The sequence below is a fragment of the Zalophus californianus genome, chromosome 1 (genome assembly GCF_009762305.2).
Source record: "Zalophus californianus isolate mZalCal1 chromosome 1, mZalCal1.pri.v2, whole genome shotgun sequence".
Taxonomy (NCBI): Eukaryota; Metazoa; Chordata; class Mammalia; order Carnivora; family Otariidae; genus Zalophus; species Zalophus californianus.
The window spans coordinates 41,101,453-41,115,666 of record NC_045595.1 but is presented as its reverse complement, the minus strand read 5'-3'; the positions used below and the strand labels follow the sequence as shown (position 1 = coordinate 41,115,666).

The following is a 14,214-nucleotide window of genomic DNA, read 5'->3' as shown; positions in this document are numbered from 1 at the left end:
TGCTGGAAGGTGTTATTCATAATTTATGATCTGTTATATAAGTTCTAATGAGTTGGTACACTGAGTTAAATTTCTTACTGCCTAACAAAAACAATTGATTTTGCGCTTTGACCTGTTTTCCACTTCCTGATCTTATTTGTGATATTTTTAAATTCTTTTTTATTTTATTTTATTATGTTATGTTAATCACCATACATTACATCATTAGTTTTTGATGTAGTGTTCCATGATTCATTGTTTGTGTATAACACCCAGTGCTCCATGCAATACGTGCCCTCTTTAATACCCATCACCAGGCTAACCCATACCCCCACACCCTCTCCCCTCTAGAACCCTCAGTTTGTTTTTCAGAGTCCATCGTCTCTCATGGTTCATCTCCCCCTCCAATTTTTCCCCCTTCATTTTTCCCTTCCTACTATCTTCTTTTTTTAACATATAATGTATGGTTTGTTTCAGAGGTACAGGTCTGTGATTCATCAATCTTACACAATTCACAGCACTCACCATAGCACATACCCTCCCCAGTGCCTATCACCCAGCCACCCCATCCCTCCCACCCCCCACCACTCCAGCAACCCTCAGTTTGTTTCCTGAGATTAAGAATTCCTCATATCAGTGAGATCATATGATACATGTCTTAATGATTTCATTGCTAGAGCAGTTTCTATAAGAAGATGAAAGTGTTTGACCCTTTGTGAGTATGTAGTCCTGAAAAAAAATCTAAAATTGAGGTTGAATATACAAAAATCTATCTTGTTTGGCAAAAAATTATTTCCTGACCTTTTACATTCAAATGCTGAATAAAGAGGTGTGTTTAACTTTACCTTTAAGATCTTATTAGGCTCTTTATTTTCCACAGTATTTATTAATTTAATTTACTTAATTGAGAAAATGGTAGTATTTTAAAACTTGAGACAAATTATATGTTTTTCTAGGTACTTAAAAATATTGATACCCCCACTGTATTTATTATTTATTATTTCTTTATTACTCTAGCCTCATTTTAATAACTTGATGTCTCCTAGTTTATTTCATTTACTTGTATCATGTCTCATTCCTAAAAGAACTTGAGACAATTTATTGAAATACACACAAAGTACACACTGGGGAGAAAAAATTGTGGAGGAAAAAAAGATGCCAACATTCCACTTGCCCAGAATGTAAGTTATATAAATTAGGACAGCCTAAATTCTTACCAGGGTATCCTTACTGCCTTTTAGAGCATGATCCGTAGTACATGTTCAATAAATCATTGTTGGATGAGTATCTGAGGGAAGTTTACAAAACATAACCCAATGGATCCATTCATGTATTTGAGTTGCATGATTTTGGCTCAGAGCTTTTTGCTAAAAGTAAGCAGACAAAAATACTGCCAGTTACACAATCCTTGAGGTCCATAAGGTGAAATGAAAACATTTGACAAGGAGATATGCAGCTCTCCCTAGGAATAAAAATGCGAATGTGTATATCCAAATCCAATGGATTTTAATGAAGAAAACATTGAGTGATGTAGTACTAACACTCCACATTCTTAAAATAAAACACAATGACTTCTTGGGGCGCTTGGGTGGCTCATTCGGTTAAGCGTCTGCCTTTGGCTCAGGTCGTGATCCCAGGGTCCTGGAATGGAGCGCTGCATTGGGCTCCCTGCTCAGCTGGCAGTCTGCTTTTCCCTCTCCCTGTGACCTTCCCCCCAACTCATTCTCTCTCTCTCTCTCTCTCTCTCTCAAATGATTAGATTAAAAAAAATCTTTAATAAAACCCAATGACTTCTCAATGAGTATTAAAGATTTCTTTTTCTTATTCTTTGCAATCCAAGCATAACTTTGAGTATTAAGACTTAAGGCTCTTGAGAAAGGGGTAGACCACATTCTTCTAACTAATTTTCCATGTGTATTATTTCTCACATGTATGATTTAGTGAGCTTGAAATAGAAATTATTTCAGGGTTATGTTTGCTGTCAAGAATGTAGGGTACTCAAGGAAGGGCTACTGTGAAAATGAAGAGTCAGTGCTTATAAAGAGTCAATTGAACTAATATTAAGGTTTATATCATCTGATTAAAGGTGTGGTGGTTCACCAGAACCTGTGTGAGTAGACAGTGATCACACCTCTGCCTGGAGGAGGGACAAGAAAGTGCAGATTATTAGGACTGAGATTTTTCTCAGAAAATAGTTTGGAACCCACCCCAGATTATGAATGAATGTGTGGCCTAAGACTCTACATTCTTGAGGGGTGCACCATTAACTACTCTTTCTTTTTTAAGCGAGGTGATAGTTGACACACAATGTTACATTAGTTTCAGGTGTGCAACATAGTGATTCCACAAGTCTTTTTTTTTTTTTTTTTTTTTTTTTTAAAGAGCTTTATTTTTAAAAGATTTTATCTATTCTTTTGAGACACAGGGATACAGAGAGAGCGAGAGAGCATGAGCAGGGAGAGAGGCAGAGGCAGAGGGAGAAGCAGGCTCCCCGCTGAGCCAGGAGCCTGATGTGGGGCTCAATCCCAGGACCCTGGGATCATGACCTGAGCCGAAGGCAGACGCTTAAGCCTCCGAGCCACCCAGGTGCCCTGATTCCACAAGTCTTTATGTTACCCTACGTTCATCACAAGTGTAGCTACCATCTGTCACCATATAATGCTATAACAATACCATTTACTATATGCCTTATACCGTGCCTTTCACCCCTGTGATTTACACCTTTCATAATTGGAAACCTGGACCTCCCACTCACCTTCACTCATTTTGCCCTTCCTTCCATACCCCCCCCCCTGGCAACCACAAGTTTGTTCTCAGTATTTACATTACCACTCTATTTTTGTGCAAGATAATTTTTAAAGAGCTAGTCACCAAATGTACACAGTCATCATGAAGGAAAATCTTAATAAGGTGCATCTAAAAAGGCTAGCACTGAAGCATTCAAGACAAAAAGTTTTCGAGCACAGTCTTATTATCATTGGGTGAGTAGGGTTGCTAGCAGGAGTTGCCAATCTGATGTCCACAAAACCTTAGATAATTCAACTTGGATTGTATCACATTTGTTGTCATTGTGTTATATGTCTGTGTATTTGTTCTGCATAGAGTTCTCATACTTTTCAAATATTCAAAGAACTCTGTATCCCAGCAAGTTTAGTTACACTGCAGAAGTAAATGGCCACTTATACATTGATGAATATCTAAAATAGATGATGTTGGAATTGGGATAATGGGACCAGAACCATCCTTTCATACAAGAACACAATATCAAGGCAGATGTTTTTGGGCCATTCTTGATTTGTAATAAAACCTTGTCCTCCCTGTATAGAAGATTGTTTCTGAACCCATCACATTGGTTAAGATAACAATATATATTGAAAAAATACTATGTACATGACACCAATTTGTGGTTGCTCATATCCTTTAGGGATTTGGGAACTGTAGCTAAGGACTAATTCAAGGACATCAGCCAGAATTATTAGATAAGTTGCAGAAACTGACTCAGGGATGGACAGAAAACTGAGTGGCTCCAGAAATCCTGGCAGAAGGGATTGCACCATCTTCTCAGAGAAAGTGCTGGAATGAATGAACTAAGCATCATTTTTGTCTTTATTTCACAAATTAAAGTTGAAGGAGGGAGAATCCAATAGGCATAGTTTAGAATACTGTTACTCAAAGTGTGGTTCCCAGGGGTGCCTGGGTGGCTTCAGTTGATTAAGCATCCGACTCTTGATTTTGGCTCAGGTCATGATCGGAGTTCGGAGATGGAGCCCCGCCTCGGGGTCCCCTCCTTTCTCTTTGGTATCTGCCTTCCTATAGAGAATGAATGTATTTTGATGTTCTTTTTACCATGCCCTACCTTACGGGAAGGGCCTGGGGTTGTACACTTGAGCCAGGGTGCTTAGGTCTGTCTAATTCAGGGATGAAATACCAGAAAACCATGCTGCTCACTTAAGCAGTTTTGAATCAGCTTTCTATATAGTATAAGTAATAGAACTGACATTTTGATTTTCATTGATTTTACTTATGAGTCTATCTCTCAAGCAGGAAAGAATAGTGTCAAATATGGCACTGCTTTGAACCTTAAGAAGTATTCCCTTTGAGGTTTTCTTTTAAATACATGAGCCATTAGAGAGTTAATTGTCTTGTTTGGTTTACTCCCTCATACATAGGAATATTTATCATTTTTGCAGATACTTCATTATATAAGGATTTAAATGTTTCAAATGGATTACCTCGGCCTCATGAATTACTTAGATGGTAGTTTGATATAATAATTCGAATTGGAAATTCCCCTTTAAGGGCCTTTTGCCCTATTGGCTTGAGTCCATTTTAGAAGAAACACTGTTGCATCACTGTTGTCACAAAAATTGAGCTCCAGATTTATTTGTCATGATAGACATGCTTTTGGAAAGGTTTTATAAAAGTAATGATTATGTTCCTTTACCATTGATTCTCTTCTTATGAATATGAAGAAATGTTAATTGTTGTGGAAAAAGTACATCTCTCTAGGACCTCAGATGCCTTTTCCATGTAATCTGTGTGTACAACAAAATAACAACGCCGCGTATTATTAGCCTAGTGCTTACTCAAAAATAGGATAATTAACTGCTGAATCTTCTCTGCTCTGCCTCTCTTTTTCTTGGAGATTTTCCAACCAATAAATCACTAACCTAACACCGCTGAATTTATAAGATGAAAGCCCAAAATGGTATAGTTAAAAGAATGAAAATTCTAATATAATTTTCCTAAATAGTGTGTGTACATTATCTTTGAACTCAAGGGGCAGGAGTTCTTTTGCCAAGCCTTTGGGACTGAGAGGGAGCTACAAACAAGAACATACACTCTGTGCTCTTTTTTACTGACACTTATTTTTCTCATGCATTTTCATCAATTTATATTTGCTTTTCTTAACTGTCATTATTTATCCTGTAATATATGCATTGTGAGTACTTTTCTCTTACGGCTAATTGTAAACATCCATCTCTTCGAATATGTACTCAGAAAGTGAAGTCCAAAATAGCGTTGTTATTTTCTATACAGCAGTTTAATCATTACAATCTCATGTGATTTCATCTCCACTGAGATGTGCTTCCTGAGAAAATGTAGAGTTGCGGCATGTTTGTTAAAATTCAAGTTGAATAAATTACCGTAATATTCAGAACATAGGCAAGGGTAAAACAATATATTCAGAAATTTTGCCTCGCATGCATAATATACCACACTGTTCCCATTCGAAAACATACTGTGTTACTGTGATGGTTATATGTCATCATAAAGTACAGGTCAGTCTTGGCTAGGTAACAGTCAACTTTCTGAACAGACAGCTTTTCTTAACAGTCATAAATTCAGTGCCATCACTGATTTACAGAATGGACCATTCAAGCAGCATGGAGCAATTAAGTTTACTTATCCCAAACTAACCATAGATGGCACAGAATTAAGTAAAATAATTAACCTCTTTTACTATGAAAGGAAAGCCTGATAAAAGAAGATACATAAAGGTATATTATCAAACCAATCAAAGAGTCAAAAATGCCACAGTGATTTAAATTCTACATTTTTCAAAGGAAACTGGAGTCCCACATTTCTGAATGTTAATCTCATAAATCTTTGTTTAACTTTTGTGCCAAGACTTAGAGACACTCATTGTTATCTACATTTTCAGCTCTATCCATTTGCAGGAAAACGTGTTCCCAGAAAGCTTAGAAAGCAATTTCATTTATACTGAAGTAGTATAAAATTTTCACTTTGGATCTCTGTAGGGAAGCATGGGTTATTGAAGGTTTTCTTTTGAGAAACAATTACTCCATCCATTTACTGAATATTGTTTATTTTTATGTTGTGTGAAATGCCCTGTGGGCTTCTTAGATCTTACTGGAAGAACCAATTTAGGAAGAAAATACCCAATTAGCTCAAAATTTTACAATGTACAGAGTTTGCATTCTTTGAGAGTCAATATGTTTGTTTTGGAGTCTGTGTGATTCCTAAGTTATTAGCCTTGCTTTGGAAACTATGCCTCATCTTGGCATAGTCATGAAGATAGGTTTGCTCATTTAAGCTATTAAACCTCATGCACCAAAGGTTTTTTAGTTCTTCCAATATCCCTAATAGTTCTATATTTGTAGTGGAAGGTTCACTTCACTGTTAAACTAATTCATAGCATGTGAAGATATCTAAAATTGCCTCTCTCTGTTCTGTGATATCCAAATCAGAAGGTCTGAGCTTCGAGTGAATATTTGTTCGGTCAACCAGAGACATTTTTACTTTGGTTGCTAATCTTGGAAGGGGTCAGTTGCTCAGCTTCCTGGAGCTTCTAATTCTACCTCCAGCCTCTATCTCAAAGCAGATGAGATTACCTCACTTCAAATATCTTTAAGACCTTCTGATAACCATCTCCTACCTTGCTTGCTTTACATATTAAGATCTCCAGCAAAGTTGCATTTTTTTTCTTTGACTAGTAAAGGTAGGTAAAATTTATTGAGCAAGGCTACGGGTCAAATCCTATCCTCTTTGAGGGTCATGGCCCTAAATTTTTACAGATAGGATTAGCAAACAAAATGGGTCAGGAACATCGCCCTTCTTTGTACTCATTCAGAGACTTTTCTCTCTCTCTCTCTCTCCCTCTCTTTTTTAAATTTAATTTTATTTATTTATTTGAGTGAGAGAGAGAGCAGGGGCAGAGGGAAAGGGAGAAGCAGACTCCCCTGCTGAGCAGGGAGCCCGATGCGGGGCTCGATCCCAGGATCTAGAGATCATCACTGGAGCCGAAGGCAGGCGCTTCACCGACTGAGCCACCCAGGCGCCCCAGAGACTTTTCTCGATAACTTTTCTCTCACTCTCTTTGTCTCCTTTCCTCCTTCCTTTTCTCCCCATCTTTATCTTCAGTCTCTCCCACTTTCTTAACTTCTTTCTTCGTAGTAAAAGTACATTTGTAGTCCTCCTATCCTAGGAATTTCTAAATTCTCTTCATCCTTCTTCTGTTGTCTCAGCTTTCTTTTTTTCACATATATATTTACACAATTGACCCTTGAACAACATGGGGGTTAAGGGTGCCAACCCCATGCAAAGTGGAAAATTCAGTGTAACTTTTGATTCCCCAAAAACTTAACTAAGAGCCTACTATTGATTGGAAGCCTTACCAATAGCTTAATCAATTAACACACGTTTTGTATGTGATATGTATTATATACTATATTATTATAATAAAGTAAGCTAGAGAAAAGAAAGTATTATTAAGAAAATCATAAGAAAGACAAAATACATTTTCAATACTGTATTTAAAAAATCTGTGAATAAGTGGACCCATGCAGTTCAAACACGGGTTTCACAGGTTAACCATACACATACACATGTGCATAAACATAAATACACATATATATGTGTATATGTATATACATGTGTATGTGTATAATAGTCTGCACACTTTCTGAATTTATTTTCTTGTAATTTCTAAAATCCTCAGTGCCTTGCAACCTGCCTTCACTAATCCCAGTTCTTCTGTAGTGACTCTCTAGAGGCATACAATCATTTGTTCATTCAACAAGTATCAATTTTGAACATTTACTCTATATCAGGAATGGTTCAAGGCTCTAGGAATTTAGTGGTGAGTAAATCAGACACTATCTAGACACTCTCCCTACTTCCAGAGAGCTTACAGTCTCTGAGCTTACTAGAGGAGAAAATTAGTCAAATAAGCACAAAAGTGTGGAATTGGCCAGTTGTCAAATGCTATAAAGCAGGCACAGACGATGTATCATCACTTACAGGAACATCTCATTTGACCCATGGTTCAGGGAAGTGGCCAAAATCTGAAGGTTCAGTACCCATTAACCAGACATAGGGGACAGTGTTCACAAAGGCTCCAAGACAAGAGGAAGCATAAAAGCATTTAAAAGAAAGTATGTGTGACTGGGAAAAAGCAAACAAGGAGTAGAATTCATGGGGTTTCACGAAATTAGAGAGAGGTAGGGTCCCAATGAGAAAATACGGCTCAGGCTTAGGATATAATCATTTTTCTCCTATAGGCAATGTGATGCCAGAGAAGCAGTCTAAGCCAGGATTGGGGGTTATGGCGAATTACATGATCAGACTTACATTTCTTTCAGGTTACTCCTCGTGTTTCTCAAACCAGTCTCCATATGCAAGGTGTTTGGTTTGCTTGTGTCCCTCTTCTGGGTCTCTTCTTTCCGTTATCATTGCACACTATTTAAGAAAACCTTTGTTTTCTGAGAAGCTAAGGTACAGAGATTTTCTTCAATGATCTCTTTGAGAAGTGATCAGCAGACATTTCATACCCATCAAAGTGGTCAGGGTTCCATGAGGGAAATCAGATATAACACCTTTTTCACAGCTACCTAGGAAAGTTCTTGGCATTTGTAACCCTTGTACTTTACTCCTCAAATTAAAATACAATGTTCTGTGTTCCCTGATTAGCTTTCAAGGCCATTGTTCTCAAACCCTTTTGTTTCAAACATACCTTGACATATTAAAAAAAAAAATCACATGAGCAACAAATATTCATGGATACTCTACCCAGGATGATGAGCAGGTCTCTGTGTGCTGGCTCTAATTCCACCACTTTCTCACTCAAGAAAATGAAAGTAGGATTTGAGTGAAAGTGAATCACAGGTCATCAAAGGAATATATATATATATGTAATATAAAATACATTAAAAATTAACAAGTCAGGAGACAACAAATGTTGGCAAAGATGCGTAGAAAGGGGAACCCTCTTACACTTTTGGTAGGAATGCAAGCTGGTGCAGCCACTCTGGAAAACGGTATGGAGGTTCCTCAAGATGTCAAAAATAGAGCTACCCTATGACCCAGCAATTGCACTACTAGGTATTTACCCCAAAGATACAGAAGTAGTGAAAAGAAGGGGCACATGCACCCCAATGTTCATAGCAGCAATGTCCACAATAGCCAAACTGTGGAAGGAGCGAGATGCCCTTCAACAGATGAATGGATAAAGAAGATGTGGTCCATATATACAATGGAATATTACTCAGCCATCAGAAAGGATGAATACTCACCATTTGCATCGACATGGTTGGAACTGGAGGGGATTATGTTAAGTGAAGTAAGTCAAACAGAGGAAGACAATTATCATACGGTTTCACTCATATGTGGAACATAAACAATAGCACAGAGGACCATAGGGGAAGGAGAGAATCCAAAGGGGGAGAAATCAGAGAGGGAGATGAACCATGAAAGACTATGGACCCCGAGATACAATCTGGGAGTGTCAGAGGGGAGGAGGATGGGGGGAGGGGGTAACAGGGTGATGGGTATTGAGGAGGGTACATGCTGTGATGAGCACTGGGTATTATACTTAACTAATGAATCATTGAACACTACATCAAAAACTAATGATGTACTATACAGTGGCTACCTGAACATAATAAAAAATACATTAAAAATACATATGTGTAATATAAAATATGCATCTTGTATATTTTGATACATAAACTCAGACTAATCACACTTTTGACACTCACCTCCAAATCTTGCATCAAGCAGGATAATAATTAGAAACTGAGTTGAGATCGTCCACTATAGTCTGATGCCCTTAGCATCCTTCCTGTCTATTGTAGAGCCTAAAAGTTAGAAACACTTACTGATCATGGTTTACATATATCATGTCATGCTGACACTGGGGTTGGAAATCTTTTTAAAGAAGTTGACCTTGTCTTTAGATAGATATGACATTCACATACCAAAGATATGAATCATACAAGATAAAAAGCATCCTAAGTGTTAAATGTATGGTATGAGTAGTAAAGATTTTAGGAATTCAAGGAAAGGGGAAATAATTATGGGTAGACAAGATGGGCAATTAAGATTCATGGATCTGATTAATGACAGGTAAACCCTTTCTCATTCTTCTTTCTCATTTCAAATGATACCTCTTCTAAGAGGCATTTCTGAGGCAGCCTATCATGGAAACACTCCTTATAGCTATTACTCTTTGTCGTATCACCCTGTTCGTCTCCTTCAGAATACTTCTCCAATATCTGAGCATGGTTATTTATTGTCTGTGTTGCTCAGTAGACTGTTAACTTCCAGGAAGGTGGAGACTTTCTATCTTGTTCACACTATAATCCCAGAGAGTCTCATAATGCCTAGCACATGTAAGACACTCATTTGTATTTCCTTAATTAGTTAGGTACAAAAGCTTTAAGTACTTTAAGCATATGCTCAGAAAATCTAATGTAAGGTTCATTTGTACTGCCCAGATTCCTTGCAATAGCTCACAGGTGACCATGAACGTATTATTTTGCAAAATTTGAATTTATATTGGGTAAAACGTGACTCTCCCAAGTTCATTATGAAAGGAAAGAGAGTTGTTGTTTCAAAGTTAAGGGAATTCATGTCATGTCTATTTTCTATTTTCTCCAAATGGATAAGGCTAGCCCATCATGAACAACCTACCTCACCATATATTTTTAGAAGACATTTCACATTTATTTGATAAAGTCGTCCCTGAAAGTAGGTGTAATGTTAAATAATGCTGTTAAGTAATGCTGCATAAAAATGTCAAGAAAAGTTCAAATTGGTAGAGCATCTTTTCTTACTCTCTGTGTGTGTGCGTGTGTGTGTGTGTGTGCGTAAATTTTCTTTTAGTATTCTTTATTCCCAAGAAGACTGGTTTATCTAGCCATAGAAATCCTAGCTCAAGACAATACTTCTATTTAAAAATTGCTATTTATTTGGGAAAAATGACTATTATACACTTATTTGTCTAATTTTATTTCTCTTTAGAATTTCTTTTTTAAAAGATGGAGGACTTAAAATAGCCAATGTGACTAAAGCTGATGTTGGAACTTACACCTGCACAGCAGAAAACCAGTTTGGAAAAGCAAATGGCACAACGCACTTGGTTGTTACAGGTAGGTATATATAAAGATTGCCTTATGTAGAGATGAACTATATGGTATGTTATTAAGATCAAAGAAAAAAACAGACTTTTTACAATATGCAGTGCACTGTGAAGGTAGAACCTGTTTGCACTGTTATTTTTAACAGGTAGAAGTCAAGAGAACAGTTCTTAATCTTTCTTCACACACCACAGTGTGCACCAAGGAACACAATAGTTACGTGCTGGTATAATGGGCAGAAGAATTACAAATACATATGCTGATGATAACTTTTATGCTATTCCATTTTGTCAGATCTTTTGAATGCACTCTTTCACATTATCATTGATATTTTCTGGAGATGTTTAAGCCCATGGAATAATCTTTGCCATCAATGAGAGTTGTGAATATATGTTGTTTATTTATTCATTCAAGAAAAAAATGAATACCTACTACGTATCAGGTTCTTGACCTATGTTGGCAAACAAAGTGACAAAGATGCTGCCCTCATGAATCTTACCTTCTACCAGAGGTAGAAAGAAAACATGCAGTAGGAATAAAAGATAGGAAATTATTAGAAGGAAAAAATTGCAAACAATTGAGAAAATACAGAGTAGTGTATGGTAGAGGTAGGCTGGAGCAGAAGCACTGTGAATGAAGTAGGCCCGGTGAGAAAGGGAGGTTTAAACAAATATTTCATGGAGAGGGTGGAGTTAACTAATAGATTCCTTGGGGATAATCATGGAGGAGCTTTGTAGACCTCGTTTGGACTTTAGCTTTTAGTTGGAGTGAGAAGTGGAGGCTGGTGCAAATCAATAGAGGAGTGGCATGATGTGAAATGCATTTTTAAAGGTTTAGTCTAGCTGCTCTAATGACAACAGACTGTGCAGAATCAAGAGTAGAAGTGGGAGAGATCTCAGAAGACCACGGCTACAAACCAGGCTGGAGATGATAATACCCAAGTGAATTGATGGGAAAGGATCAGATTCTGTAAATACTCTGCTTGTAGACTCAACAGGAGTTGCTGATGAGTTGGATGTGAGGCCCAAGAGAAAGGAGACAAGGACAATTGCAGGGCATTTGGCAAATAATAGAAAGAATGACAGTCAAAACAACTGAGATGGCAAGGTTGCAAAGTTTGGGAAAAGGTAGACCAGGAGTTCAGTTTGGATGTGTTAAGTATGAAATATTCATTAGGCTCTATTTGTGTAAAGCAGACCACAGTATTCTGGCACTAGCAACAAACCCAACCTTTCAGTGGGTTAAAATAGCAAATACTTAGTTTTTGCTTATACAGCAAGTTCGTGGTAGGTCAGCCATACTGTCTTCATTCAGGAATAAAGGGTCCCAGTGCCTCCACCATCTGGCATATTGCCTGTCACAGTGGAAGAAGAAAGACTACACATCAGTTAGTCTCTTAGTTCTTCCAGGCTTCTGTCTGTCTGTGCCACACATAACTCCATCTTACATTTCTTTGGCCAAGCATTAACATTTGGTTATGCCTGAATTCAAAGGTGCTGATAATTTAATCCTACTGTATGTGTTTAAGGAAATTATGATGAACAATAATATCTATCATAACACCCAAGTAGGTGTCCCGGAGAGGTGGTTGGATATATGAATCTGGGTTTGGGGAGAGAGATGAAGAATAGAGATACACATTTGGGAGTTGTTAGCATATGGATATATACTTGAAAAGAAAAGACTAGCTAAAGTCACCCACAGAGTGAGTGAAGACAGAGAATAAGAAAAACCAAGGACTGAGCTTGAAGCAGTCTAACATTATGAGATTTAGGAAGAGACGAGGAAACAGATAAGGAGTAACAGGCATGGATGGTTCTAGAAAACAGAGAGAATTTGGTGTCCCAGAAACTAAGCAAAGAAAGTGAACTGACAGGAAGACAATGATCAAGGGTAGCAAATGCTGCTGAGAGGTCAATTAAGTAAGGTGAGATTGGAAAATGTGCCATTGGTTTGCAGCAGGGTGATTACTGGGAACCTTGACAAAAGCAAATGGGTTGGAGGGAGCCAGAGGCTAACTGGAGTGGATTAAAGAGGGAATTTACTAGAGGAATTGTAGACAACATACATAAATGATTCTTTTGAAGACTTTTGCTGCAACATGGAGTCAACAAATGAGGAGCAACAATAGAAAAGTGGGGTCATAAGAAGTTTAATTCACGGGAGGACTGTTATGATGATAGGGAGAAGGAAGTGTACATGGGGACATCGGGGGTAAAACACATTAACATTTTAACTTAGTATCCGTCTTATAGTACCTGTTCTAAATGTCTTTTGTGTGGTCTCTCGAGTGTTTGGGTCTATTTAAATTTTGGTAGCAATGCATTTTTGGGTCATTCAAAGTCAGTGAGAATCCAGTGGTTTCTATTTCTACCCCTGTATTTCACAAATCAATAAAAATAAGTTCAAATTGATTTTGTAGTAGCATTATAACTCTTATTTATAGGTGAATTTAATTTTTAACTGATAAATTCTATAAATTCAGATATCCTAATTCTTTTAACAGGAATTTGTGGATCCAGTGAAATACATTATCTATATTCATCTTGAAGACTTTTAATCATGTACCCTAAATGCTAGATTAACCATCAGCTTGTGAAAATGCTTTCATCAAAATAAAAATGCTACTAACATTTTACTTAAACCTTTCTTGTTTCCTTAATAGAACCAACACGAATCACTTTGGCACCATCCAACATGGATGTCTCGGTTGGTGAAAGTGTCATTTTGCCCTGCCAAGTGCAGCATGACCCCCTATTAGACATCATGTTCACCTGGTATTTCAATGGGGCCCTCACCGATTTTAAGAAAGATGGATCTCACTTTGAGAAAGTCGGTGGGGTAAGTTGTGCCACTTTCCTCCTGCTATTTATATCACCTGTGGCTCTAACACATTGTCCCTAAAAAAACATCTGGCCCATATATGATGCTCAAGAAATGTTGTTCTGTGAGTAAATCTGCATTCCCAATTCTGTTGTGATCAAATTTTATTACTGCCATTACCACAAAATGAACACAGTTACTTCAACCTATAAATTATAATTTTAATTAAAATTGATGTTTGTTTTATTTATATTAAATAGATGATTATACATAAGACCATGATAATTTTGTCATTAGTACCCTATGGGAGGGAAAGTTTTCTTATACAGGTGTCAGGTTTCAACATAACATATTTATTATGAAATTAAAACAAGTCACATTTGCTAAATGCCTCCTTTATGTCAAGCCAAGAGCTTTATCCGCATTAATCCTCAGTGTCGCTCTGGGCATTAGCAGTGAGAATTTTCATTTTACAAATACACAGACTAAGGATTTGAAATATTTACTGACTTGTCCAGGGTCACTGAGCTAG

The 14,214-nt window shown here is 37.3% G+C and overlaps 1 protein-coding gene across 4 annotated transcripts in view; it reads left to right on the top strand.

The window, feature by feature from the left end:
- The window catches only part of CNTN3 (contactin 3), a 333,748-nt gene that overhangs the window by 260,240 nt on the left and 59,294 nt on the right, over positions 1 to 14,214 (top strand). For all 4 annotated transcript variants that reach the window (XM_027585016.1, XM_027585017.2, XM_027585018.2 and 1 more), the window contains exons 12-13: positions 10,744 to 10,871; positions 13,525 to 13,700. In XM_027585016.1, the coding sequence (XP_027440817.1) occupies positions 10,744 to 10,871; positions 13,525 to 13,700 (304 nt within the window). The remainder of the gene's footprint in view (positions 1 to 10,743; positions 10,872 to 13,524; positions 13,701 to 14,214) is intronic.